Source organism: Aethalodelphis obliquidens, unplaced genomic scaffold, assembly GCF_003676395.1.
Source record: "Aethalodelphis obliquidens isolate GAN/ISIS:26980383/991018 unplaced genomic scaffold, ASM367639v1 scaffold57, whole genome shotgun sequence".
In the NCBI taxonomy this organism is placed as follows: domain Eukaryota; kingdom Metazoa; phylum Chordata; class Mammalia; order Artiodactyla; family Delphinidae; genus Aethalodelphis; species Aethalodelphis obliquidens.
In genome coordinates this window covers 174,905-200,661 of record NW_020838001.1, presented here as the reverse complement: position 1 = coordinate 200,661, position 25,757 = coordinate 174,905, and the positions used below count along the sequence as shown (strand labels likewise).

General features: G+C 65.9%; 2 protein-coding genes across 6 annotated transcripts; one reads left to right on the top strand and one right to left on the bottom strand.

Moving 5' to 3' along the window:
• The first annotated feature begins 679 nt into the window (after positions 1-679).
• Positions 680-24,963, top strand: TCEA2 (transcription elongation factor A2). 5 transcript variants are annotated; one of them, XM_027086661.1, is made up of 10 exons: positions 680-755; positions 20,234-20,296; positions 20,614-20,725; positions 21,604-21,694; positions 22,723-22,853; positions 23,089-23,145; positions 23,504-23,658; positions 23,728-23,874; positions 24,448-24,519; positions 24,740-24,963. In XM_027086661.1, the coding sequence occupies exons 2-10, from the start codon at positions 20,243-20,245 to the stop codon at positions 24,746-24,748; spliced, it is 828 nt and encodes a 275-aa protein (XP_026942462.1). In that variant the 5' UTR covers positions 680-755; positions 20,234-20,242; the 3' UTR covers positions 24,749-24,963. The 5 variants fall into 5 exon arrangements, with proteins under 5 accessions (XP_026942462.1, XP_026942460.1, XP_026942459.1 ...); XM_027086659.1 differs by lacking the exon at positions 680-755 and adding an exon at positions 6,053-6,153; XM_027086658.1 differs by lacking the exon at positions 680-755 and adding an exon at positions 17,165-17,414 and having other exon boundaries at positions 20,614-20,719.
• On the bottom strand, positions 5,525-7,408 carry SOX18 (SRY-box transcription factor 18). The gene is made up of 2 exons (XM_027086656.1): positions 6,937-7,408; positions 5,525-6,791 (listed from the first exon to the last, which is right to left on the bottom strand). Exons 1-2 carry the CDS (start codon positions 7,292-7,294, stop codon positions 5,989-5,991), a joined length of 1,161 nt encoding a protein of 386 aa, XP_026942457.1. The 5' UTR covers positions 7,295-7,408; the 3' UTR covers positions 5,525-5,988.
• Positions 24,964-25,757: the final 794 nt, after the last annotated feature.

Genomic DNA, 25,757 nt, shown 5'->3' with positions numbered 1-25,757 from the left:
CGGTGGGAGGTTGTGGGAAAGACGGGTGCCCGCCATGCCAGGCCCTGAACAGACACACCTCCGCGTTCGCGGAGCCAGGGCTCTGGGACAGGACGTGAGTCGGCCGGACCCTGCATCTGGCGCTGGGTGCCGCGAAGGCGCGGGAGGAAACACCTGCACCAGACCTGAGGGCCCTCGGGCTCTTGCCTGTGAGCCTGAGTGTGGGGTCCCTGCCTGCAGGTGTGCGCGGAGGCGCCGTTCCAGTCGTGGCTGATGCGGAAACACACGTGGCCCCCCACTCCAGGAAGCAAAGCACATACTCATGGGGCGGGGGTGGGGTGGGGGGGGTGGAGTGCCAGGTGTTGGAGCCCATTGTCCCTGCCAGTGGCCTTCGGGACCCTGGGGGGCGCCCAGAGACAGTCCCCATCCTGCCCCCTCCCCAGGAAAAGACCCAGCTTTGTAAACACAGAAACAACCATCGGCGCGTCGTTCCCCCCACCCCTCCAAGAGTTAAAGCCCGGAAGAAGCTGCAGGGAGCCCGCACCTGCAGGGCAAAGCGAGTCCTTGTAAGGGGGGAAACGGGGCGGTCAGGGCCTGGGGGCGGGGCGGGCCAGTGAGCGTTGTGGGGAGGTGGGGCGCCCTGCGGTTGGACACCGGCCCCTGGGTCCCCGGGCTGGAGGGGCACAGCCTGGCTCAGTGAAGTCCCGTCGCCTCCCTACATGGCCCAGTTGTGACAGTTGTGGCTCGGTGGTAAGGCGGCCAGGGCCCCCCGCCAGGTGAGCAGGCCTGTCCTCCGGCCGCCCCCACGTCCCCTGCCCGGCCGGCGCGGGGCGCTAGGCCAGGGGTCCGGCTGGGGCCCGAGATAAGCGCCGCACCCGCCGCCGCTTCCTGCGCTTCCTTCCAGCGCCGCCGCCGCCGCCGCCGCGGGCCCCTTCCTGTTTTCTCGCGCGGGCGGGCGGGGGCGTGGGAGACAGGGCGGGGTCGTGGGGCAGGGGGGTGGGGTCGTGGGGGAATAGCGCGGGGGCATGGGAGAGGGGTCCTGGGGGATGGGCCGGGTTGTGCTGGCCAGAGCAGGAAGGGGGCGTGGGTCGGGGGCGTGGAAGATAAGGCAGAGGGTGGGGAGCCGTGCCGGGCTTCCCTGGGAGGCTGGGTGCTTGTGCAGAGGTAGAGGGGGTGGAAGGAAGCCGAGGGGGCTGTGTTCTGAAACACAAAGAGGAGGAACAGTGGCGCTCCCATCCCTCCTCCTCCCCAGTCCTGGGCCAGGAACTCCCACACGCTTGGCCAGAACCCGCGGTGGACTGGACTGGCGCCTGCTCCTTGGGGCCCCTTCCCAAGCTTGGGGCAGGAGTGGGGGGGGTGGGCTGGGTGGAGGGTTTAGTCTCGCTTGTGAGCACCCAGTTGGGATTGGAGGTCAGCCGCTCTGGAGCCCCCCTTGGGGGGTAGCTGCTCTAGCATATGAATTTTGGTTTTTACTGGAGTATAATTGCTTCAGAATGTCCTGTTAGTTTCTGCTGTACAATGAAGTGAATCAGCTCTATGTATACCTATATCCCCTCCCTCGTGGACCTCCCTCCCACCCCCACCCCCATCCCAGCCACCTAGGCTGTCACAGAGCGCCGAGCTGAGCCCCCTGTGCTATACAGCAGGTTCCCACTAGCTTTCCGTTTTACACATGGTAGTGTATTTATGTCAAACCTAATCTCCCAGTTCCTCCCACCCTCCCCTACCCACCCTGTGTCCACACGTCCGTTCTCCACTCTGCGTCTCTATTCCTGCCCCGCACATAGGTTCATCTGTACAATTTTTCTAGATTCCACATATGCGTTAATACACACTATTTGTTTTTCTCTTTTGGGCTTACTTCACTCTGTATGACAGGCTCTAACTCCATCCACATCTCTACAAATGACCCAATTTCATTCCTTTTTAATGGCTGAGTAACATTCTATTGTATATATGTACCACATCTTCTCTGTCCATTGTCCTGGCTATTGCAATGAACGTTGGGGTACATGTGTCCTTTTGAATGATGGTTTTCTCAGGGTCATTTACCCAGCATATGAATTTGAGGTACTTAATCTACTTGTTCAGACTTGGTCATTAGAGATACACATTTATGTTACTTTCCTGAAAACATCCACGTAAAACCTTGCACACGAATGTTCATAGCATCAGTAATCACGGTAGCCAAAACATGGAAACAACCTCAGTGTCCATCAGCTGATGAAGAGATAAATAGACTGTGTTCCTTCCATACAGTGGAATATTATACAGCCTTTAAAAGGAATGAAGTTTTTGATTCAGTTTACAACATGGATGAACCTTGAACACTCGATGCTCAGTGAGAGAAGCCAGGCTCTCAAGGCCACTTACACGAAGTCCAGAATAGGCAAGTCTGCAGAGACAGAAAGCAGCTTAGTGTCTCCCAGGGGCTGGGAGCAAGGAGGATGGGAAGTGACAGCTAGTGGGGACGAGGTTCTTTTGGGGTGATGGAAAAGTGCTGAAGTTAGTGCTCATAGTTATACCACCCTGTGAACAGATTAGAAACCACCGAGTTGTCCCCTTAGAAGTGTCTGTAGGTGTTGGAGGCTGTCAGCTGAGCAGCTGGACTGTCCAGCGTATTTGTCCATCAAGTGGGTGGACAGTTCAGTTCCTCTTCGCCTGCCCAGCCTGGCCTTGTTGGGGGCGGGTGTGTGAGCACAGCTTTGCTCCTGGTGTGGTGTGTGTCTGGTTGTGTGTGGGGTGTTCCTGAGGGTGTCGAGGTGATGATAGTGCCTACGGGGGAGAGGGGTGCACCTTACCTGCTCTAACCCCCCCCTCCACCTCCTCCTGTGGGCGGCTTGCTGGGGAGAGTTCCACACCTCGGCTCAGGTCACCCCCAGGCTAGGCTGGGTCCTGGGTGTGGGAGCTGTGGCTCAGGCCAGGCCGGGCTGCTAGAACTTCCTGCCAGGAGCTAGGTCGCCTGGGTCTGTTCCTGGCGGGCCTGACTCAGCGGGAGCTGGGGGTGGGGACATCCCTTCTCTGACCTTAGGGGAAGCAGGTGGGTGGAGCCGGGGGGTGGGGGGCAGGGGAGCCTGACCCAGGGCTGGAACCACCCAGGCCCTGGAGCTGTAGTCCTGCCTAGGAGGGCGGCCCAGCCTGCAGGGCAGGTTCCTTGGGAGGGCCCCAGGCATGGTGCCCACCTGAGGCACTCTCTGAAAACAGCTGCCCTCCGCATGTGTGTGTGCGCGCTCGTGCGCGTGTATGTGAGTGTGTGTGTGTGTGTGTGTGTGTGTGTGCGCGCGTCCCCAGTCCTGATTCTGCTCCTGAATGCCCCCAGCCCCTGGCTCCAGGGACTTGGTCCAAATTGGGACCCCCTGACCCCCCCATGCCCCCCCCCGGCATCCCACGCTGGCACTGAGGGAGGGTCTTCTGGGGAGCAAGCTACTCGGCCCTTCCGCACTTGGGCAGTGGGGCCTGTGCCACCCCAGGCACCCTGAGGCCCCCATCCTCCTGACTCCGAGGGTGGGGTGAGGAGGATGTTAGAAAGCTGTCCACGTACATGAGAGACGGCCTTGCCTGCCCACCTGCAGCCTCTCTCTATGTGTGTCCACGGGTGTCTCTGGGGTGGGGCACAGGTGAGGTGATGCCTGCGCCCAGACAGGGGGGCCCTCTGAGGGTCTGGTCACATGGCTCTAGACGGTAGGAGAGGCTGGGCTGGTCTTCCCTTCCCCCTGCCCTGGCCAGGGGGTTGGGGGAGGAGATGGGAGGGTCTGCCCCCCAGGGTGTGGCAGGGGGCAGAGGCTGCTGGAGTCTGGCGGCTACGGGTCCCCATCTGTACAGAGACCAACCCCACGATGGGGGGGGGGGCGCACCTTGGCCCTGCTAACCCAGGGCTCCAGTGGGTGGGTCACCTGTCCCCCTACCAGGGGCAGGCCCAGAGTGGGAGTCAGGGGCCATGAGAGCTGGGTGTGCACACTCATGGGTGATGTGAGCCTTCGTGCGTGAGCCCAGGACTCAGCATTGGTGTCTCAGAGCTGCCTCCCACCATGACAGATGCGGCTGGACTGGACCACCCTTGTCCCTTTGGGCCTCACTCCCTGCCTCTTTCCTGTGTACCAGCACTGTCCTTGGTGTCCTGGGGGCCATTTCTGTCTGTGCCTCGACCCGCCCAGGGCTCCTCTCTCCACCTGTGAATCTGTCGCCTGCCCCCCGTCAGCTTCTCTTTCTCTGTCCCTTTGTCTTTGAGGTCTCCGGGCCCTGCTCACCATGAGGTGGGGATGGGGGCCCAGGTGTCACTCCCCGACTCCACCCGCCGAGGTGTGGGGCTCATTCCCGCTAACAGAGAGGTGATGTCCCCGTGCCTCTCAGAGGCAGGACACCTGTAAGAACAGCCCCACACCCTGTTCACCTCTGTACACACGCTCAGGCAGCAGACCCATGTGCACCGACACCCAGGCTGACACACAGACACACGCATGCGCACACAGAGTCTCAGACACCCTGGGTGTCACACAGTCATCCTCATGGAGGGTCACGTCGAGTCACATGGCCACACTGTCACAGCATCACAGCCATGCTCGGAGCACGTGCACACACTTGCTCACACGCACTCACACGCAGCTGGATTCAGGCTCACGGCAGCCACACAGCAGTGCACCTCATCACAAGATGCCCGCGCCCCGTGGCGCACGCACTACATCAGAGCTGTCAGAGATCAGCGGGACCCCCCCCACATGCTACTGGGGCAGGCCAGGCCAGGGGGACACACGACCTCTCATCTTGGTCTGGAAGATCCGTCAGGCCCTGAGAAGGGTGTGCGTGTGTAGAGCCCTCACTTCGGGACCCGGTCCCAGGAGAGAAGAATCGCCCAAGGTGATTGTTGCCAACTTTCCCTGAACCCATGGGCTCCCCAGTGAGGGGGCGCTAGTGGAAGCAAGGAAGCCGAGGGAAAACAGGGTGTCCGGTCCTGCTGGGAGAGGGCCCAAGGCTAGTGTGATGGGTTCCAGAGGTGGAGGCTCGAGACGTGAGGCCTGAGCTCCCCTGCTCTGGTCACTGACCGCGTGTCACTGGTAGAGCCCGCACACGTCACCCTGGCAAGCAGTGTGGATTTGTCACGGTGCTGCCCTCTCTGGGGACACTGTGTTGAGAGAGAATGACGGATGGGAGTCCCAGGATGTCATGTCTGCAGACAGGCGTCAACCCCACCAGCCTCCTTCAGAGAGAGGCGGTTCTGGGCACTCACTGGGCTTGGAAGTTGTTTTCAGGATGAGATGAGGATGGTGAAACCCGGGTGAGGGTGTGGAAGGAATTTCTGGGTGTAGTCTGACCGCTATGAGGCTTGAGTTAAAATGGGGGTTGGGGGGGTGGAGAGCTGGCAGGGTGGGGAGTGCCCACACCCCCTGCCTCCCATCGGCTGTCTGGGGTAGTGTCCTGGAAGGGTGGAGAAGTGCATGCTGTGGGGCCCAGCTGCGAGTCAGGCTCCCTGGACTTTGGAGGGAAGGGCACGCCCAGGGCCCTGGGGGGGACTGCTCCCCACCCCCAGCGACCACAGACGCGGGAGTTCCGAGGAAAGGAGAGGCGCTTCGTGCTTTATTGTGGCCTCGCCTGGGGCACCCAGCTCCCGGCTCCTCCTTTACAGCAAACGAACGTTATTTAAAGAGCCCTTGCTACATTGGTGCTTTGCATCACTGAAACCCCTTGCAAGAAAAAGTTTAATTAAAAATTAAATATGTTGTTTCATGTATATAAAAAAGGCAAAGTAAAAAATACAGCCTAGTTCTAGAAAATACACGGCAAGAAAAGAATTAGGCGCTTCAAAAACTTAGCCCTGGCAGGGCCAGCCCACACGTCCTAGGCCTGGGCTTCCCGGCCAAGCCCCGGGACGTGTGGGGACCGCCCCGTAGGGGCGCCCTCCGCCCGGCCAAGCCCCGGCGTTGCCGGTTCCTGCGGGGCTATGACGAGTAGCGGCAACTCCGCCTGCGAGAGAGACAGAGCGGTGACACGGTGACACGCGGCGCCCCGGGCGGCCTAGCCTGAGATGCAGGCGCTGTAGTAGACAGCGGAGCTGGCGTCGGACAGCGCGGCGATCAGGCTGCTCTCCTCCGGGCAGGACATGGCGCGCGGGCCCAGCTTGGCCAGTGCCACGTGGTACGGGAGCCCGGCGGCGTCGGGGCGAGTCCGGCCGCAGTTGAGGTACTGGTCGAACTCGGTCAGGTCCACGTCGGCCCACAGGTCGGCGGCGGGCCCCAACGGCTCGGCGCCCTCCAGCGGCGGGGCCTCGGGCGGCGGCGACAGCGGGCCGGGATAGGGGCCTGGGCCGGGCACACCCGGGGCGCCGTAATAGAGGCCGCAGAGCGGCGCGGCGGGGGCGGGCGCGGTCCTGAGCGCCTCGGCCGAGGGCGCCCCGAAGCAGCCGCCCGGGTCCCGGGGCAGCTCGGCGGGGCCGTAGGGCGCACGGAAGGCCCGCAGCGCACAGTCCTCGGGCGCCGCGGGCGGAGGGAAGAAGGCGGCCTCGCCTGCCTCCAGGCCGTCCAGCGGCGAGCGCTCGGGCGTGGGCAGCCCCAGGCCGTCGAAATCGGCGCCCAGCGGCGGCAGCTCGCGGAAGGCCCGGGCCGGGCCGGTGGCCGCGGGAAAGGGCTCGGGCGGCGGCGGCGGCGCCAAGCCTGGGAGCAGGAGGCCGGGCTCCAGACGCCGGGCCTTGCGCGCCTGCTTCTTGCGGCGCGGCCGGTACTTGTAGTTGGGGTGGTCGCGCAAGTGCTGCACGCGTAGGCGCTCCGCCTCCTCCACAAAGGGCCGCTTCTCCGCCGGGCTCAGCTCCTTCCACGCCTTGCCTGCGGGCCGCGGGCGCGGGTCAGCCGGGTGCCGTCGGGCGGGCAGGCGGACCGCCGAGCTCCGCGAGCGCCCTGGAGTGAGGTGCCCCCGCGCCCCGCCCGCCCCAACCCCCCACGTCCCCGCCCCCGCCCAGCAGCCACTCACCCAGCATCTTGCTGAGCACCGCGTTGTGCAGGTCTGGGTTCTGCTGCGCCAGCCGCTTGCGCTCGTCCTTCGCCCACACCATGAAGGCATTCATGGGCCGCCGGATGCGCGACTCGTCGGCCGCCTGGCGCTCCCCGCGGCCGGCCGGGCTGAGGCCATAGCGCCCCGGCTCGGGGCTGCGCGGCGGGCTGCGTGGCGGGCTGGGCGGCGAGGCTGGCGCGGCGGGCGCGGCGGGCGCGGCGGGGGCGGTGGGGAGGCCACGCGGCTCAGCGGCGGCCCCGGGGCCCGGGGCCCATGCACAGTCGCGGCGGGCGGGCGGGTCGTCCTGTGCGCCGTAGCCGGGCGGCGATCTCTGCATTCCAGCTGGGCGCGGCCTGGGCGGAACGGAGCGCGGGAGCGCGGAGGGTGGGCAGCGGGCACGTCGGGGTCGGACGCGTGGGGCGGGTGGGCGGCGGTAGGGACGGCGGTGGCCTCGCGCCGGGTGGGCGCCCAGATATAGCGGCGCGGGGCCAATGGGCGGCGTGGCGGCCGGGGCGGGGCGGGGCGTGGCGGGGCGGGCCCGGGCCGCCCCCTCCTCCCGGGGGCTCCCTTTCTTCTCGGCCCGGCCGGATTCCGCCTCCTCTGCGCGGCGCCCCCCGCACCCTCCGAAGGAGAGACCCCCTGAGTGGGAGAGGGTGGCTGATGTGACCCGAAGCTTGGCAGGGGGCGTCCTCTTGGGGGCTGTCAGGCTTTCAGAGACGAACCCACACACGCAACGAGTCAGAGCCCCCGGGGAGGAAGTGGGGAAGGCTGCCTCCCCAACCAGAGGGTGGCTCCAAGGGAAGGGCGCCTTGGGAAAAGCAACTTGTGTCTTGGGGGAGCTGCTCTGGATAACCCCGGGGCATCATGCTCGCCCACCCTCCACCCACACGTGGGACTTTCAGCGCTGAGGGCTTGGAGACCCTCCGCCAGCCCGGGCCTGTTCACGGGGTTAAAGGAGAAGACGGTCTCCGTGTCCCCCGCCCCACTCCCAGACCGACTGGGAACCGGGCCAGTCGCAGCTGAGTAAGGGGACGGAGAGCGTAGATGCCCCGGACCCATAGCAGAGCCGGAGGGGAGGGGTCCAGAGTGGGTGGAGCCCCGGGCCTCCCCTCCCTTCCCCGGGCCTGATGGGACCAGTAGTAGCTGGTTACCCAGCGGGCCAGACCAGCGCTGCAGCAAGCGAATGAGGCTGGACCTCGAGTTGGGGCAGATGGGGGGAAGAGGGGCCTTCCCCTGGGCCATCCGACCCCAGAGGGTTTCCAGAGGACCTTCTAGCCTCCTTGCAGTCCCCTCCCACCCCATCAGCAGGGGATCTGGGCTGCAGACATTGAGGCGTCTTCCCCAGGGCAGGCTCCCTCCCTGCCCCTCCTGCTGAGGGTGGTTCTTTTGGGGCTGGGATGAGTTTTCCCTCCTGCACATCCATGCGTAGCTTGGGAGCTCTGTAGCCCCACTACCACATCAGGAGCCCCATCCCATGTGCTGGGAGCTCCACGGTGCGTGCGTGACCATAGGTGTCGGTGACCCTGGGTCTGTGTGGCCAGAGCTTCTGGGTCCTCTGTCCCTGGTAGTCCCTCTAGGCCACAGTCAGTGCTTATGAGTGGGGTGGGTCCCCTGTGGGTCTGACAGCTCGCCCCAGCGGCTACTCCGGAGCTGTCCTGGGGAGAGGTCAGCGTGCCCGCAGGGGTCCTCTGGGGGCCGCTGGGCGTGCACCCTGTCCCCAGGGCAGGTCCTGTGGTGTAGGCCTGGGTGGCTTCCAGATCTCCCAGGCCCTGGCACCTAATTCATGGACACTGACCCCATGCTGGGGCACTGGGGATAGTCAAGGTGGGTCCTCTTGGGTCTCGGGGGAAGACTGGCTTTTCCTGGGAGGCAGGCAAGAACGGGGGGCCTGGGGGTGGACGGGTGCACAGCCTCTCCCAGTGCTGCCAGCTCCCCTTTGACCAGTGTAGGTGGGTGGACTGGGCAGCCTGCAGGGGTTGGTGGGGAGAGATGTGTGAGGAACGCTCCAGGCTGAAGGATGGGTCCAAGGGGCCAGCACTCGACAGGCCTCTCCCTGCAGCCTTCTGAGTGTGGTCTGGGTCACCAGGGCCTGGCTCAGCCTGGGCAGCGGTGGGTCTGGGATTATCATCACTGGGCTTGGGAAGGAGGCTTCCAGGTTCCTCTGCTCAAGCGCCCTACCTTGGGACGGACTTTGGGTTCCCCTAGGGGCCCTGCCTGGCCCCCCGCAGCCCCTGACAGCTGAGTTGCTCAAGCTGCTGGGAGCGCAGTGGCCACAGTGCCCAGAATTACCTCACCACCAGTGCCCACCCCCCAGGATGGCCGCTTCTCCTGGCGCCAGCCAGTGGCCCTCCCTCTTGGCTGGGCTGTGGAACTCAGGTGTCCGGCTGTCACGTCCTGTGGGCCAGGGCTGGGCAAGGCAAGGGGAGCGTCTCCTGGGGTAACCACCCACCTCCTGGGGGTCAGGCTACCCTTCCCTGTGTGCTGCCCGGCAGGCACAGGGCCGGTGGCTCTGGCCCGTGGTCCAGTTGGGGAGACAGAGGGGTGGGAGCTGCAGGCAGGGTGGCCTTGACCTTGGAGCCTCGGGGGGGGGGGGTTCCCCCTGGGGCTGTAGGAGGGCCGGCGTGGGTGTGGCCAGTTGTGCATCCAGGGTGTGTGTCTGTGCATCTGTGTGTGGTCTGTGTGTTCGTGTCTGTCTGCCTGGGTGTGGGGGTGAGGCTGGACTCTGCCATGGGGACATGGGGCCCCGCGGGGAGTAGAGTGGAGGTTTGGCCCTGGACACCCACCAAGGGAGGGGTTCCCCAAGACTTCTCTGGCTACCAAGCTGTGGCCCCTGATCCATCCACAGTCTGGGGGCGTTCCTACGTCTCCAGGACCCCCCTCAGGCTGGCCTGGTCCAGGTCTGCTGCCACCCATCCTTGGGGGGGCCCTGTCTGCAGCCGGCATCTCTCCAGACAGAAGGTGGGAGGGCGGGCAAGCTTGCTCTGTGAGCGGGGTCTGGCCTGGGCGTCCAGTGGACACTGCCTTCCTGGCCCTCCGCCCGCTCCCTCCCTCAGCCTGGACTGGACCCCTAGGCTCTGGTCGAAGCCTGCAAGGGATGCTGGGTAATCCGCTCGGTGGCTCTGAGTGGGGGCTTGGCTGGGCACTGGGGGTGGCGGACCTCCCAGGCGCTGCTGCCCGGGGCATAGACCTCACAGGCTCCCAGCCGCCCAGGCCTGGCTAATGCAGGGGCAGAAGCAGGGGCTGGGACCAATTACTGAGTCCGGTGGGGCAGGACCCTCCTGCTCCCAGAGGGCGGGAGTGGGGTCCCCGTCAGACGCTCATCCAGGTGGAGAGGTCTCTGGTCTCCTGACACCTCGGCTTTGGAGCCAGGCCGCCCAGTTCAGACCCTTCCCTGTGGTCCTGGAGACCAGGGCTCCAGGACTGGCCCGGAGCCACCGGCTTGATCTTGCGGCTGCTCCAAAGGCTGGAGGCGGGTGGGGATGGGGGTGGCCTCTGGGGAGGGCACCCGATGGCCTAGAACACAGTGGGCACACGCCCAGCGGCAGGCCTGGTCCTGGAGGACCCTGGGGCTCAGGCCTGGGGCTGCAGGCTCGCCCCACCCATGCTTTCCTGCTCAGCCCTGGGGTGCCGGGCGCAGTGTGCAGAGGGCCACGGGGCTATGAGGGAGCTGGCACGGTGCTCACGCTTGCAGGGCAGTGCTCTCAGGAGTGCTGGGGTCAGTGCACGGTTTGCCACCGTCGTGGGACCTGGGAGTCCCAGAAGAGCTGGGCGCTGCGGGAACTAGGGTGTCAGTGTGCTCGTCGGGTGCCCCGTGGGCCTCTTGGGCGCGTGGAGAGAATGGTACCATTGCAGGTCCAGGGCTGTCGCGCAGGGGTCGGGCGCGCCCCTGAGTGCTTTGGGCCAGCAGGAACAAATGGGGGGGGGGCTTCTCTGGGTGGAGGGGGCCTGGTGGGGGGGGGGGTGCTGAATGCAGCGTGTGTGAGGAGGACCCCGTGACGGTGGCTTCAGGGGGACAGGCGGGCTGTGGGCAGTTGGCTTAGGTCGCTTTTGTGGGCGTCCCAGGTGTTGGGGTCGTGAAGAGGCGTTTCCGAATGCCAGGCTGCTGTGAGGGAGGGGAGTCGGGGTGCTGAGCCCGGCGAGCCCTGGGGCACCGCGGCCAGGCTCGTCATCCAGCGACCTGCGTCCTGTGTGGGCCCCAATTGGTGCTCAGCGGGGACTCCGTGGGAAGCTGGGGCGGGGGCCCAGGCCCCACTTGGTTTCCACGGCAACAGCAGGGAGGAGCCAGGAAACACCAGCTCAGGAAGGAAGGCCGCAGCTGAGAGGAGGGCCAGCCTGTTTGAGCAGGCGCCAGACACTCTGTCTGTCCAGTTGTCCGGCCCAGCTGGCCAGCCAGGCCCCGTGTTCCTGCCTTTGGGTCCACCCCCATATGCCTCTCAGTCCGGGCCCCGGGCAGCCTCTGGGAAGGCTGTCTTTGCTCAGACCTCGGTGACCCCGGCCCCAGTTCTCCAGGGATGGTGCCCTGGTCCCCCTCAGGGGCTCTTGGTGGGGCAGAGATGGGGCTCTCTGCGTGTCCTGCCTGGGGGACTGTGTGTTGACACACTTGCGTATCCCGGGCTCCCACCCCGACTGCCCTGCCCTGGGCTGGCCTGGCTCGTCTTCTCGCCTACTGGGCTCTGGTGACCGTTCTCATTGGCCCTGGGAAGCATGGGAAGAAGGGGCGGAGCCCCCCAGGTGGTCGGTCACTGGCCCACGGGGCCTGGTGGGCACGGCAGCTGTGAGTTTCTTTTCGGCTGTTGCCCTGGCTTTGGTGACAAATGGCTTTGATGGTCCAACCGGTTGGGGCTGCCAGCTGGCCGGGGGGCAGCCTGCGTTCCTGGGGACCATCTGCCCCTTCCTGCTCAGGGGCAGGAGCCATCCACTCATCCGTCCATCGATCGGTTATTGACCCCACCGTGGGTCAGGCCCTGTTCCAGGAGATAGGGCTTTAGCAGCGGAACAAAGCAGCCCCAAGCCCTGCTTGTGGGGAGTTTCCGCTCTGCTGGAGAGGGAGCCGATCAACAAATCCACAAACAAGTCGGAATCCGGAGCCAGGCTGCGGAGGAGAGAGGGCTGCCCACTGCCTGCCCGTCGGGAGGCGACTGCGGAGCCAACCTGAAGGAAACACGTGAAAGCAGTGAGGGCACACGTGGGGAAGAGTCTTCTGTGCGGCGGAAACAGCACATGCAAAGGCCCTGGGGCAGGGACCTGTGCTGGGGAGGGAACCGGGCGTGTGGGGCCTGGGAGGGCCTCGCTTTCTTATCTGAAGGAGACTTGGCGGCTTGGGGGGGTTTTGAGCAGAGGAGGGGTGTGACCTGGCTTGGCTTTCCACAGCTGCTGTGTGGAGATGGGCCTTGCAGGCAGAAGGATGGACTCACCAACTCACCACTAGGCGAGAAGGGCAGGGGTCTGCTGTGGGAGTGGGGCTGGCCAAGGTCACCTCCCAAGGCCTGGCTCCTCGGCCCCCAGTCTGCCTCTCCCAGGAGTTTCCTTTGTCTCTCTCCACCAGGGCAGGGCTGGTGTGCCTGAACTGCCGGGAGGCACTGCCTTGGGGACCCCTGTGAGTCAGACCCCCTGCTTTCACCGGAGCCCCTGACCCTGCGGCTGCTGGGGCCCCTGTGGAGGGGGAGGGTGGGGTGGCCGCCAGGCTGGCGGGCTGGCAGGGCAGGGAGGGCGGTGTTTCTGGGAATTGTGTGGGGGAAGCGCATTGTTAGAGCGAGCCTGGAGCAGGCCGCCAGGGCCGGCTGCTGCTGGCCTCTGGGGGATGCCTCCTGCCTCCCCCAAAGTTCTGCCTCTGGGGGAGGGAGCTGGGCCTGGGCCAAGGCTGTGGGCTGGGCTGGGGACTTTCCGCGAGAGGCTGCTGGGGGCAGCGGTTCTTCCCATTCTGCAGACTGGGAGACCGAGGCCCAGAGAGGGGGCGGCTGGATGGCAGAGCCGAGATATGCGCTGGCACATGGGACAGGGGACTCGTGCTGGACTTGGTCCCTGGTCACTGCCCTGCCTGACCTCAGAGGCCGGGATCTGAGGGCGGCCTGGATGGGGTTGGCTGGGGTCTGAGCTCCACAGAGCCCCTGTGGTGGGGAACTGCAGCCCCCAGGGTGGGCTGGAGGGTCTGACGAAATAGGGTACGGAAACAGCTGGGTGCCTGTGTCGGGGGAGAGCTGCCGACAGGGTGACCGGGGAGGGGTGGGGGCTTCTGGGGCTGAGAGATCTCCCCGCCCCACCCCCATGGCCATGGGGAGACGGGGAGCGGTCTCCGTGTGAGTTTGGCGGCACTGGCCTTCCCACCGAGGCCCCTGCCCCAGCCAGAAGGGAAGCACAGATTCGACCTGCTGGGGTCATGGCCGGCTTTGGGCGGGCAAGTGGTGGGGGACACAAATAGAAAAATTAATGGCCTGAGCTTCCGATGTTTCCGTGCACTGAGGACGGGGGAGGGGCAGGCCTCTGGGCCAAAGGTGCAGCACGTCTCTTGGGGGATGGACCCTGGACGCGTTGTTGGGATATCCCCAGACCCCTGTCAGGGCTGTGTCTGCCCCCTCAGAGCCCCCAGGACAGGGCCAGGCTCCCTACGTCGCAGGACTCCTGAGGGCAGACCCATGTATCTCTCGCCATAAAGGGGTCAGGCGTGGAAGACCCCTGCAGGAGGGGACACAGCCCTAAGGGGGAGCTGGGGGGTCAGCCCCAGGGTGGGGGCAGGAACGGGGCTTCTACTAGGCGCTTCCCTGGGGACCATCGCGGGGACGGAGGGAGGCCCCCTGGCGGTGGACTGGTGGGGTGTCCAGGAGGGCATCCTGGAGTAAGGGGGCTGGGTGGGTCTGGGAAGGTGAGCTCGTCTGTCCCCCACCCTTGGGGGCTCTGTCCCTGCTCCTTGCTGATTCCTCTTCACCTCTGACCTCTAATCAGGAGCTGTGCCCCCACCCCACCCCTGCTCATGGCTCACAGTCTCCAGACACGGCCTGGTACCTCTTTGTTGGGTGCCCCTGGCCCTCAGCTCTCCATGCCCCACTCCTGCCCCTCCTGGGCCCGTCTCAGGAGGAAGTGGAGGGGCTGGGGGTCGTGGGGACGGGGCCCCACCTGATTCTAGGAAGGTCTGTGTGTCAGGGCTGCAGCCCAGAGTAGCAGGCAAGTTGGTCCCGGGCTGGCCTCTCATGGGGTGGGGGGTGGGTGTTTTGGGGGCTCCCCTGCTTGGGGGTGGCCAGAAGGTGAAGGTGTAAGTTCTTTCCAGCTCCCCCCAGGGTGCCACGTTCCTTCCATTACCCAGTAGGTGTCTGGGGGCTGGGATGCAGCAGAGGGTGGAACTCAGGCCTGGTTCTTCTGGCCGACCGAGCAGTCGGGGGAGACAGACGCCTCACAGCCCCTGTGCGTGTGACTTGTACTGTGCCCAGCGTGCACACACGTGGGCAGCTTCACGCATCCCCCCCACGTGACTCGGGTGGTATGCCAACTCCCTGGATGCAGCAAAGAGGACGTGGGGTCTGGAGCCCCGGTGGGCACCCTGTTGTGGGTACAGCCAGGCTCACCGTCCTGATGTCACCCTACAGGCACCGCTTTCTGAGGGCGCGGGGGGGTCTGGGGGCCCAGGCAGCTTGTTGGGGCACGTTCCTTGGAGGAAGAAGTTCCCAAGTTTGGGTAGGGTCCGAGGGGTCTCGGGTGGGCCGTAACTGACCTGAGCAAGGTTCTGGGGGGTGTGAATTCATGAGGGGCCCTGGGACCAGGGACTTCTAAGGTGGGGAGTCGGGGGTTTTGGGGTTGGTCAGTCAGTGCTACCCTGGCCAGGGTGGGACCCACCGACAGACCCCACACGTGAGGGTCACTCTCCAGGACCAAACACAGCCCCACCCGGGCTGCTTCCAGGCTGTGGCCAGAACCAACTGGACCTCCTGGGGGGGTGGGGAAGGGTGGTGGCCACCTGGCCCGCAGGCCGTCTGTGGCTCACTCCTGCCACCTAGCGGCCTCTTCTCATTGTGGGACCTGCAGGACACAAGGCGGGTCACCCGGCCCGGACACTGCGTGGGGGTGGCTTCCACGTTGGACTGCACCGTGTCAGGGCTCAGGGCTCCCGTGACGGGGCGAAGGGCCGTGGGCCGCAGGTCCCCAGCTGCGAAGCACCCCACCTCCCCTGCCACGCACCCCCGCCTGCCTGTCCACTCCCCCTTCCCCATCACCTGCCCTGCCCGGGCCAGGCTCCCCAGGCTGGGCCCTCCTCCCGCAGGACGCCCCGCCTCCTGGCCACTCTTCTCGAGCGCCATGGCGTCTTGGTCTCCCTTTGTCTGCAGCCTCGGTGGCCTTAGTCGAGAGCTTCTGAGACGTGTCAGGCCCCTGAGGAGCTGTCTCTGTGGCCCTTGCCGGAAGCTCCAGAGGTAGAGACCACCTGGCTTCTCACGAGAGAGGCCGAGGGCCTGAGGTGGGCGGTCTGGGTTTTGCACTGGCTGAAGCGGGCAGGGCCTCCGTGCTCAGCTGACAGCCCCTCCTCGCCTCCCTGTCCTCGCTTCGGTGCGCCATCGCAGGGCAGCGCACGAAGTAAGCCCATGGGTTACCATGGAAACCAATTCCACTGAAACACAGTCACCAAATTATTTTCTAAAATGTGTGATATAGAACCTAAGTGCTTCTCTATCGCTGCAGCTCCCGGCAGTGACAGCAGTGAGCGTCGGCAGGACGCTGGGGTATCAGCAGGATGGCTGTGACACAAGGTGCCTCCAGTTTGTGCTGTGGTCAGTCCCAGCCCTGCTGCGGGACCATACGTGTCCCCTAGAGAGCAATGCAGAGGCGACCGGGAGTCTTTCCCACTAGTCTTTCTGCCAGGGGGTTGGTTCCTGACCCGCAGGTTGACACCCTGTCCTATTCTCCCTCCCACCCGACCCAGTCCCCCTCCTCAGCTCCCAGACCTGCCCTGTCTCCATCTCTGCCCACCCCCACCTCCCCAGGTTGGTCCCTGTCCCGCGGCCGCCTCTGTCCCTCTCAGCAGCTTGGATCCGGTCACAGGGGCTGAGGTACAAACTCTGCAGCCTTGGAATACAGTCCCCAAGCCCCTGCTCTCCTCTGTGTGCCCAGTGTTCAGTGTCTACCCGGCTGGCTCTGCCACTTGAGGAGAAAGGACAAAACCCCAGGGCCCCACCCCTGGGGGACAAGGGGCAGGGCCCTTCCTTCTTAACCAGCTTCTAGGTCATGCTTTAGAGTCTCTGTGGCTTGAAACATCCAACCCAGTCCCACACATAGAAGCCTCCCTCACTCAAAGCCAGGACAGAGGAGGCTGCCCAGCTAGGCCTCCCCAACAGGCAAAGTTAAGCTGATTCGCGGACTGACAGGAGGAAATTCCTCCTCGAAGCACCACGACAGAGCATCCTGAGATGCTGAGCTCAGCCATGGCTTCTGACAAAGGCTAGAGCACAGGGGAGAGCGTGTCAACCACACGGTCAGCAGGCAGCAAAGCACTCAGCCTCTCCCCTCTGGAGTGGGCGGGTGTATCTCCGAGAAACCTCAAAGCAGCTTCCGGTCCCTAAGATTACAGTCAGAAAGGTGAGCATCGGGAGAGGCCTCTCAGAAGCATCACCTGGGCTGCCAAGAAGGGCTCGTGCCAGACAGTCCAACCCTGGCAGAGGCACCAGTTGAGGCAGGGTCTGGGCCATCAGCACAGCCCGCAGGAGTAGGTCACTGTTACGGAGCCAGCCTCGAGGCCAGTCCCCATCTGATTTCTCCGCAGGGCAAAGGAGGACAAAGTGCTGAGGGTTGGGGGTGGGCATGCAGAAACCCCGGAAAACCAGCCTGAGACCCTCCCCCCCTTGACCATGCTCCGAGGGTCCCCGAGGCCACAATCCCGGCCAGAGCGCTCAGGAGGTCTGGCAGCGGCCCCGGGACAGCGGAAGGTGGCGGAGGAGGGCTCATGGGGCGGGGAGAGGGGACGGACCCCAGCGTGCCTTTGCGGCCCCGCGCAGTCGGACCCTGGCCGCCCCCGCGAGGTGTTGGGAGGAAAGCGCGGGTTCGGCGCCGCGGCCCCCACGCACGGCCGCGCCCCGCGCGGCCGCAGCGCCCTCCGCCGGCTAACCGGTCCACTGGCGGCTGCCCGCGTAAGGACTACACTTCCTAGGATGCCCTGCGCGCCCCCTGGCTCCTGGGAGTTGTGGTCCGGCGCAGGGCGGGCGCGCGCGTGGCGGGCGGGCGCGAGAACTACGTATCCCAAGATGCAGCGCGGTGCCGCGGGGGCCGGAGGTTTGAACGGAGGGTCTCCCGCCCGTGGCGGGGCTGCGTCTGCTGCGGCGGGTGCGGGAGGCTGCGGCGGCCGGGGCCGGGGTCCGGGCCGGGAGGCCGAGGCTGGCGCGGCGGGCGCTGGGGGCGGTGCCCCCGAGGCGATGATGGGCAAGGAGGAGGAGATTGCGCGGATCGCCCGGAGGCTGGACAAGATGGTGACCAAGAAGAGCGCGGTGAGGGGCGCGGGCCGCCAGGACCCCGGGACCCCCGTCCCGCCGAGCCCCCGCCGAGCCTGCCGAGCCCCCGTCAGGGCCGCGGCGACCACCCGAGGGGCAGGACGAGACTCCGCCCCGGGAGAGACTCCCGGGACACGGGGAGACCCCCGCCGGAGGCCGAGACCCCCGCCCTGGGCCAGCCCTGCCCTTCACCTCGCACCCACGGCAGAGGCCGCGATCCGGTCTGAACCTTGTCCCGGGAGCCAGCCGCTCTGGACTCAAACCCAAACTGCCAGACTGAGACCCCGCAGGCCTGGGATCCGCCCGCTTCCTCCCCTCACTCCGGAGCCCCTCGGGAGGCCGGGCCGGCGGAGACCCTCCTCGGCCCAGTCCCTCCAGGCCCTGCGGAAGCCCCGGCCCGTGCAGCCCTGACTGGCCGCCCCCCCACCCCCGTCTTCCTCCTCCCCAGCCGGGGCATCCTCGAAGTCCTCCAGAACTCCCCGCCGAGCCCCATCCCCGACTCAGAGCCCTCTGTCCCACCCTGGGTCTCCCACACCCATTCTCCGCCTTCGAGAGTTTGGAGTGTGAGAGTGGACCCCCTTCTCCCCTGGAGCTACAGCGCCCCCCTACCTCTGCCGGGCCTGGGGCTGCGGCCCCCATCATCTCATTTTCACCGGCCAGCCGGCCAGAGGCCTTTCTTGTCTGGGAGGCCCTTTTTTTCCTTGTCTGTTCAGTCCTCCAGGAACCGGGTTGCCCTAATAAATCCTCTCCCTTCCTTAGCCAGGGCTCAGCCAGCAGCTACTGGGGAGTGGGCAGATGCGGAGGCGCCCTTGGGAAAGAGCCCTAGGAAGCCCTCAGCCTGGCCTGGGAATACCCGGGCGCAGGACTCCCCCCGACCCCCGCGACCAGCTGGCCGGCTTCTGTCGTCCCTCGCCAGTGAGCCTCTGGGGAAGGCTGTGCCCGGTCTCGGGCTGGTGGCGGTAGCGGGCGGACAGCACATGGGGCTTCAGTTTCAGGCCCCTCTCAACTTTGGACCTTGGTGATCTGGGTATCCTCGCAGGGAGCATCTTTGGTGGGTGGTACCTGCCTCTAGGGAGTGGAGAGGAGTCCTGCCGGCTCCCTGAGAGGCTCAATAAACGCGACCAGCTCTCCCCAGACTGAGCTCCTGGGGCGGGGCCGAGGGGTGGTGGGGGCCGTGAGGGAGGGTCAGCTGGGGTCTTGAGATGCCTGCCCCGCCACTCCAGGGCTGTGTGCCTGCACTGGTGGTTTGGGGGTGACTTTTGGGCTGAGCATGGGTGAGTCTGGGTCTTTGGACAGGGTTCTCCCCCGGGGCTGGGGAGGCGGCTGGCTCCCACGCTTTCATTCATCCATCAAGCAGCAGCGCCTGCCCCAAAGCCCGCATGATGCTCTCACCCCTGGGGCTGTGGGCAGCACAGAGCAGGGATGTGGGAACGTCTATGGCTGTTTCCAGAGATGACCAGGGAAAGAAGCTGCCTCCTCTCTGAAGGAGACAAAATAAATGCGCCCCAGCTGGGGGCAGAGATGGGCCACGGAACCCACGGAGGGCTGGGTCGGGCCAGGCAGGACGGGGGCAGGGGGCATCAAGGTGGAGCACCGCATGGATGGAAGCCCAGGGAAGAATGAGGAGGGGGGACAGGTGTGGACTGGGAAGGGGGCTAGGGGGCTTGGGGCGCCATGGAGTGGGGGGTGAGAGCTAGCAGAGGCTCCTGGTGGGTCCCAGTGCCTTTGAGGCCCCTTGGGGGAGTTGGGGGCCGTGACTGGGAATCACGTTTATGCCCCTCTGGTCCGGAGGCCACAGAAAGCTGGCGTTCTGCAGCCCGGGGCTCCGTTTGGGGGAAGATGATTGATCGCCGAGTGGCGCTCGGTTCTGGTGACCATTTGTCCCCTCTGAGGAGCTGACTACAGGGCTCGACTCTGTAGCCCAAGGGGCAGGGCCCGCGGGGGTGACGAGGGGGAAGCTGCAGCCTGAGCAGAGATGCCGTCCAGATCAGGGATGGGGCAGGCTCTGCCCCTCCCACAGCCAGGCTGCGGGACATCTGAGGCTGTCGCCCCTTGGATGGCTGTCTCCTTCATGTCGTGAGGGAGACACGCACACGTGAAACCACACCGGTGGGTTCCGTGAGCCTTCTGTGGAGGAAGGCGAGGTGGGGAGCGAACGGGGTGGCGCCGGGCTGCTTGCCGTCAGCGGGAGAGGCCTCGCCGAGAATGTGTCATTTGCACAGAGCTTTGGAGGGAGAGTGGGGCAGGCGTGTCGCTGGCAGTGGGAGCAGCGGGTCCCGGGGCGGGCAGCTCAGCCCCCTGAGGGCCCTGGGGAGCTTCGTCTGCTGTGGAGCCGTGTGGCCCCTGTGTATGCGGCTACGAGGAAGCAGATGTGGGCAGGGGTGCCGGACAGAGAAGGGAGACGGGGTTCTGGCACAGCTGTCCAGGCGAGGTGACGCGGCTGGAGGGAGTGAGCAGGGGGCGTGGGGTGCACGTGAGGGGAGCAGAGGTCCCTGAGGGCTTGGCCCCAGCAGGCGGCACTGAGGAGAGGCTGCCTGAGCCACGTGGGCGGGGGATGTGGGACCCGGCAGGTGCGGGCGCCGCCCCTGCTGGGGATGGGCTTCGGCCCTTTCCCCTGACGGCCCTTGGGGGCCCTGGGCTGGGGTTAAGTGCACAGCTGCTCCCTTCTCATGCCTGCCTTCCCTGGGCATCTGACCCCAGGTGGATCTCCAGTCTGTCACTGCCTCGTGTTCCCCCAGCCCTCGTGTGTGGGAGGAGCTGAGCTTGCCCACTGAGACCTCAAGGTCATTTACGAGGGTCCTCCCTTCTCCTTCCAGGAGGGAGCCATGGACCTGCTGCGGGAACTGAAGGCCATGCCCGTCACGCTGCACCTGCTGCAGGTAGGGCCCCGAGTGCCCCGTCCCCCAGCTCCCAGGCACCTGGCAGAGCTTCCTGCTCCCCACCCCGGCCCTTGGCTGGCATGAATCCCTGCCTCTGAGGAGACTGTCCCTTGCCTTTCTCTGTTACTCCACGAGACAGGGAGGGGCATTCAAGGGCAATCCGCTGTGTTCCTCGCGAGGTTCCTGCACATGGGGCAGTAACCGTCGGGGGGGGCATCCGCCTCCCCTCGCTGGTGCCCAGCTTGCCCTGTGGGAGTCACCGAGGGTCTGTGGGGAGGGTCTGACCGCTGCCCCCAGCCTGGCCGCTTGCCTTGCAGTCCACCCGCGTCGGCATGTCTGTCAACGCCCTGCGGAAGCAGAGCTCGGACGAGGAGGTCGTCACGCTGGCCAAGTCTCTCATCAAGTCCTGGAAGAAGCTCCTGGGTGCGGGTCAGGCAGCCTAGGCTGGGCGTGGGGGCGAGGGGCACCCGAGACGCGCTGGCCCTTGGCAGACTGTGCTGTTCCCGAGCCAGGGCCACCTGGGAGCCAGTCCAGGAAGCACTGGCTCGGGCTGGGAGGAGGGGGCTCCACGAGGAGCAAGGGGAGTTAAGGCTGCGCTGAGCCCTGGAGGGGGGCCTGGCAGAGCTGGGGGAGGTCGCTCAGGGGAGGAGTGTGGGGCAGTCAGAGGGCGGGGGGGAGGGGGGGCGAGGAGGGGGAGGAGGAGGAAGGGCGTCTGGAGCCCCTCAGGGAACAGGGGCAGCCTCTTTCTAGGGACAGTGGGGCGACTGGGATGCCCCCACTGGACCCTGAGCTTCCCCTCCCTTCCCAGCCCCTCCTGGGCTCTGTCCAAGCCCTTGGGAAACAGAGCTGCATGTCCTGGGCTTCTCTCCAGTCCTGCGTGGCTGTTGGGCTGTGTGTTGGACAAGCGTATTTATTCTGGTGGCATATGGGACGCTTCTCGTCCTGTGGGAAGGTCCCCAGTGCAGGCTGGGACTCCCTCGATGGCTCGCTCTGGGGCCGAGGCCCAGCTGGGGAGTGGCCATGCCCGGCCTGCCTGCGGTGACCAGCCTTTGTCCGAGTCCAGCCGTGCCATCCGTGAAGGCCGTCACTCTGGGGGGGTTCTGTACTCAGGGAGACTTTTCAGGACCTTCCTTGGCTGCGGAGAGAGGACCGCAGTCATTCGCAGGAGGCTGGGGCTGGAGGCAGGGTCCGACGTCCGCTGGCTGGGGCTGTGCCTCGGTGGTGGTCTGCCCCCCTCCCTGGCCCCGCCCTGCCCTCCGGGCCTGCCTTCTCCCAGCCAGCCCTCCCTTCTTTCCCGGCACATGTAGACGCTTCAGACGCCAAAGCCAGGGAGCGGAGGAGGGGCGGGCCTCTGCCCACATCGTCCTCCAAGGAGGCCTCCGAGGCCCAGGACCCCAGGTAGCACGTCTGGAAGGCAGACACACGCCCCGCCCATGGCCCCACTTTCTCGGCAGACCGGGGTGCGGATTTCCAGGGGCGCTGGGTGGGGGCGCTGAGGTCATCAGCCCTTTCAGCTCCTCGGAAGGGACTCTCCCCAGGGTCAGCCTCTTGCTGGACACTTTCCCTCCGGAGACTCCTCTGGGCCTTTTTAGCCCCAAGCATCTGAGGGGGGCACTCTGTCTGCCTGGCTGAGCGGGCCTGTGGGAGCCCGTTGCTCACGTCCCCGGATCCAGGCCCGGGCTAACTCTGGCTACCCACGTTGGCCTGGGGTCTCTGGCTGCCGGCCCCTCCCTCACCGGGGATGCCCCAGGCTGTGGCATGGTGCAGGCTTTGGGGCTACTGAGGCCTCCCTGCTCCTGCCGCCCCCGGGATGGGCTGTGGCTGAGAGGCTGCTCTGCCCTTGACCCCACTGGGCAGCAGTGGCCAAGGGCGAGGAAAAGCTGAGCTTTGGATTCACCGCATGGCTGTGCAGAGACGTGGGCTCATCTGCCCACCTGCACGTTTTAGTTTTCCTCCAGGAAGCCGCCTGCTTCCACTGGCTTCCGTGGAGGTCACAGGGTCACGAGATGCAGGGGTGTGAGAGGAGGGCCGTGGGTGGACAGAGCCTTGTGGACAGGCAACCCATGGAGGGGGGTGCCCAGACCTCCATGGGGTGGGGCTGCCTGCATAGTGGTGCCTGGTCTTGAGTGATCCCTCGTCCCGTCTGCCTCCCCCTGACCTGGCAGTTTGCGTTGGGCAGTGTGGCCCCGTGTCCCAGGTCTCCCTGAGGGTGGGGATCCCGTCTGGGGGTGTGTCTCACCCAGTGATCCTCACTGCCTCTGGCCAGACCGCGTGGACGTGCTGGACCTGACTGTAGATGGGCAGGGTTCTGGGCCGCTGTCAGGGTGGAGCAGACGGGGTCTGGGGGCATCGTGGCTGTGACATTGGCTTTTCTGGGGACCGGCATCTCACGGAGGTGCACGTGGCCCGAGCGGGCCTCTCTCCAGCCGCAAGAGGCCAGAGCTGCCCAGGACGCCATCGACACCCAGGATCACCACGTTTCCTCCGGTGCCGGTCACCTGTGACGCCGTGCGCAACAAGTGTCGCGAGATGCTGACCGCTGCCCTGCAGACGGACCGTGAGTGCCTGGGCCGGGGCCACCCAGCACACCTCGGGGTCCTGGCTCCTGACACACGCTTGATTCCCAGGTGGCCTGGGCCCCACCTGCCTGTGGAGGCCTGAGTCCAACCCCGTGCTGCTGACCTTGGGGGTGGGGAGCCGGGGGTCTCTGGGGAGCAGGACGCCCGGATGCTGCGCAGGCTGAGGTGTGGGGGGGAGCCGGCAGGGCAGCTGGTCAGGGCTCCTTCTTGCAGATGACCACGTGGCTGTCGGTGCAGACTGCGAGCGCTTGTCGGCCCAGATCGAGGAATATATCCTTTGTGCAGCGGCTTGGGGGCTGCAGATCTGGAGGAACGGCGGGGCCAGCCAGGCTCAGCTCCCCTAGTGGCCACTGTCCTGCGCCTTCGCCAGGGGATTGGGCGGTCGGGTGGGCGTGCTCGTCTTGACCAGGGGGCTCCTCCCAGACCCTCTGGGGTCTGACCGGGCCTGCGGTGGGCCTGGGTCCCGGGCCTCCAGCCTGCATTTGGGTCTCAGCCGGGAAAGCGTCAGTTGTCGACGCCCACGTGTGGCTGGCTCTTGCGACACGCCTCGCAAAAGGCCCTGGCTGACCTGGGGGCAGGGGTGGAGGGCGGGGCATCGGCCTCCCTACGGCTCCTTAAACGTCCGCACGCATCTTCCGGGACGTGGGGAACACGGACATGAAGTACAAGAACCGTGTGCGCAGCCGCCTCTCCAACCTCAAGGACGCCAAGAACCCCAGCCTGCGGCGCAACGTGCTGTGCGGCGCCATCACGCCCCAACAGATCGCCGTGATGACCTCGGAGGTGAGCCCGTGGGGGCGCTGGGGGCTGCCCCTGGCGGGCCGCGGGCTAAGCACGCGCCCCTCGCCCCAGGAGATGGCCAGTGACGAGCTGAAGGAGATCCGCAAGGCCATGACCAAGGAGGCCATCCGCGAGCACCAGATGGCGCGCACGGGCGGCACGCAGACCGACCTGTTCACCTGCGGCAAGTGCAGGAAGAAGAACTGCACCTACACGCAGGTGAGCGTCGGCAGCCCTCCCGGAGCCCCGCCCCTCCTCGGAGCCGTCCGTGCCCCTGCTGTGCAGGCCGGATCCCCCTTGCGCCTGGACACGTGCGGTGTGAGTGGTGCTGGGACGGGGGTCCGACAACCTAGTCTCCGATGGGGCTGGGAGCTGCGGTCACCCTTGGGGCCTCCCCCTTGCCGAGGACCCCTGCTCCCCAGTAGGCAGTCTTGGGCGGTGGGTCCAGCCCGTTCGTTCTGGGGCACTGAAGTTTGGGAGCCCAGCCCCCCTGTGTTGCTGCTGGTGGGAGGATGGGTGCCTGGTGGTGGTAGCAGGACTCCACTCAGAGTTGTGGAGGTGGGCCCCAAGAGATGTTGGGGGGCCCTGTAAGAGGAAAGCGGTTGGGGCGACTGCAAGGTGGGGGTTGCAGGGCAGCCTCAGCCCAGGTGACGTGAGGCCAGCGCGGCCTGAGGCCGTGGGGGGCGGGCTTCCCAGGTTGTGACTCCTGGGAAGTCCTGCTCCCTGGGGCCTCCAGCTGCAAGGGACTGAGGCCCTGGGGCTGGGCCCCTCCCACCGTGGCCCTCCCCACAGGTGCAGACCCGCAGCTCCGATGAGCCTATGACCACGTTCGTTGTCTGCAACGAGTGTGGAAACCGCTGGAAGGTAGGTGGGTGAGCCCAGGCCATCCATCCCCAGCCCTGTTCTCTGGAGGAGGGTGTCTCCAGCCTTTGTGGGGTCTGTGGTGTGAACTGGGGGATGGCCATGCCAGCCAGCCTCCTGGGAGCCTTGGAGATGGTGGATGGAGACCCCAGCCCTGCCTCCTGCCCTGTGGGGTCCTGCAGGCCACGTGGCTGGATGGGCGCCTCTCACCTGTTTCTTGCAGTTCTGCTGAGCCCTGTGCATGTGTGCCTGCAGCCTTGGGCCACGGCCAGTGCTGGCCGTCGCCCTTTCCCCATCCTCTGCCAACAGATACAGCTTCTCTGGAGACCTGCCCTTTGCCCACCTGGCCTTCCTCAGAAGGCAGCACACCCTGCCCCCCACCCTGCCTGCAGTGCACCTTTCCCCCTCTTACCCCCCAGTTATTAAATGTTTCTTTTTGCCACTGTTTTTTCCCTAGCCCTTGGTCCTGGTGGGCCATGTACAGGCCTGGGCTTCAAGCTGGGTCCCCCATCCCCTCATCTCTGGTTTGATCTCCCCGACCCCCGCCGCTGCGGAGACAGCCCACCTCCCTGGGGTCGGGTGACGCTGAGGCTTGGCCTGTTGGGACAGCACTGGAAGGAAGAGCCCGCTGGCTCTCAGAGGGGCCTGAGTGTACCCGTGGGAGGGGCAGGGCTGGGCCTGCATAGCACGAGGATCAGGTGGTGGGGGGGCTGTGGGCGCACAGAGGAGCCGGGGTCTCACGACCTCTCCGGGCACCGCAGCTCAGGGTCCAGGGATTATGGGCGGGAGGCTAAGTCTGGGCCCCACAGCCGTGCCTGCCTGCAACCCTTCAGGATGCCCCACTGCTCGTGGAAGCAGTGTGAATGGGGGTGGACCCCTGACCAGACCCTCTGCGCCCTGGTTGCAGCGTTGAATCGCTTTACCAAGCAGAAACTCAGGGAACAGGGTGGCAAGTGTGTGCCTTGTGGGGCCTGTGAGACAGTACAGGTGACTGCCCGGCACCCGGGGTCTCGGGGAGGTCTCCCCCGTAAGTGTCCTGCCCTAGCCGGCCAGCCGCCGCCAGGGACCCTGCCTGCCCAGTGTCCCGTTGCGTTGTCACCCTTGGTGGCGCCCTCGCGTGGGGAGGGCTGAGCACAGCTGCCCGCTGAGGCTGTTCTCTGAGGGGTGGGGTTGGAGCAGAGCACAGGGGCCCGTCACTGAGCGTGCTGCTCCCCTGCTGGGGGTCGTGGCCCACTCCTCGT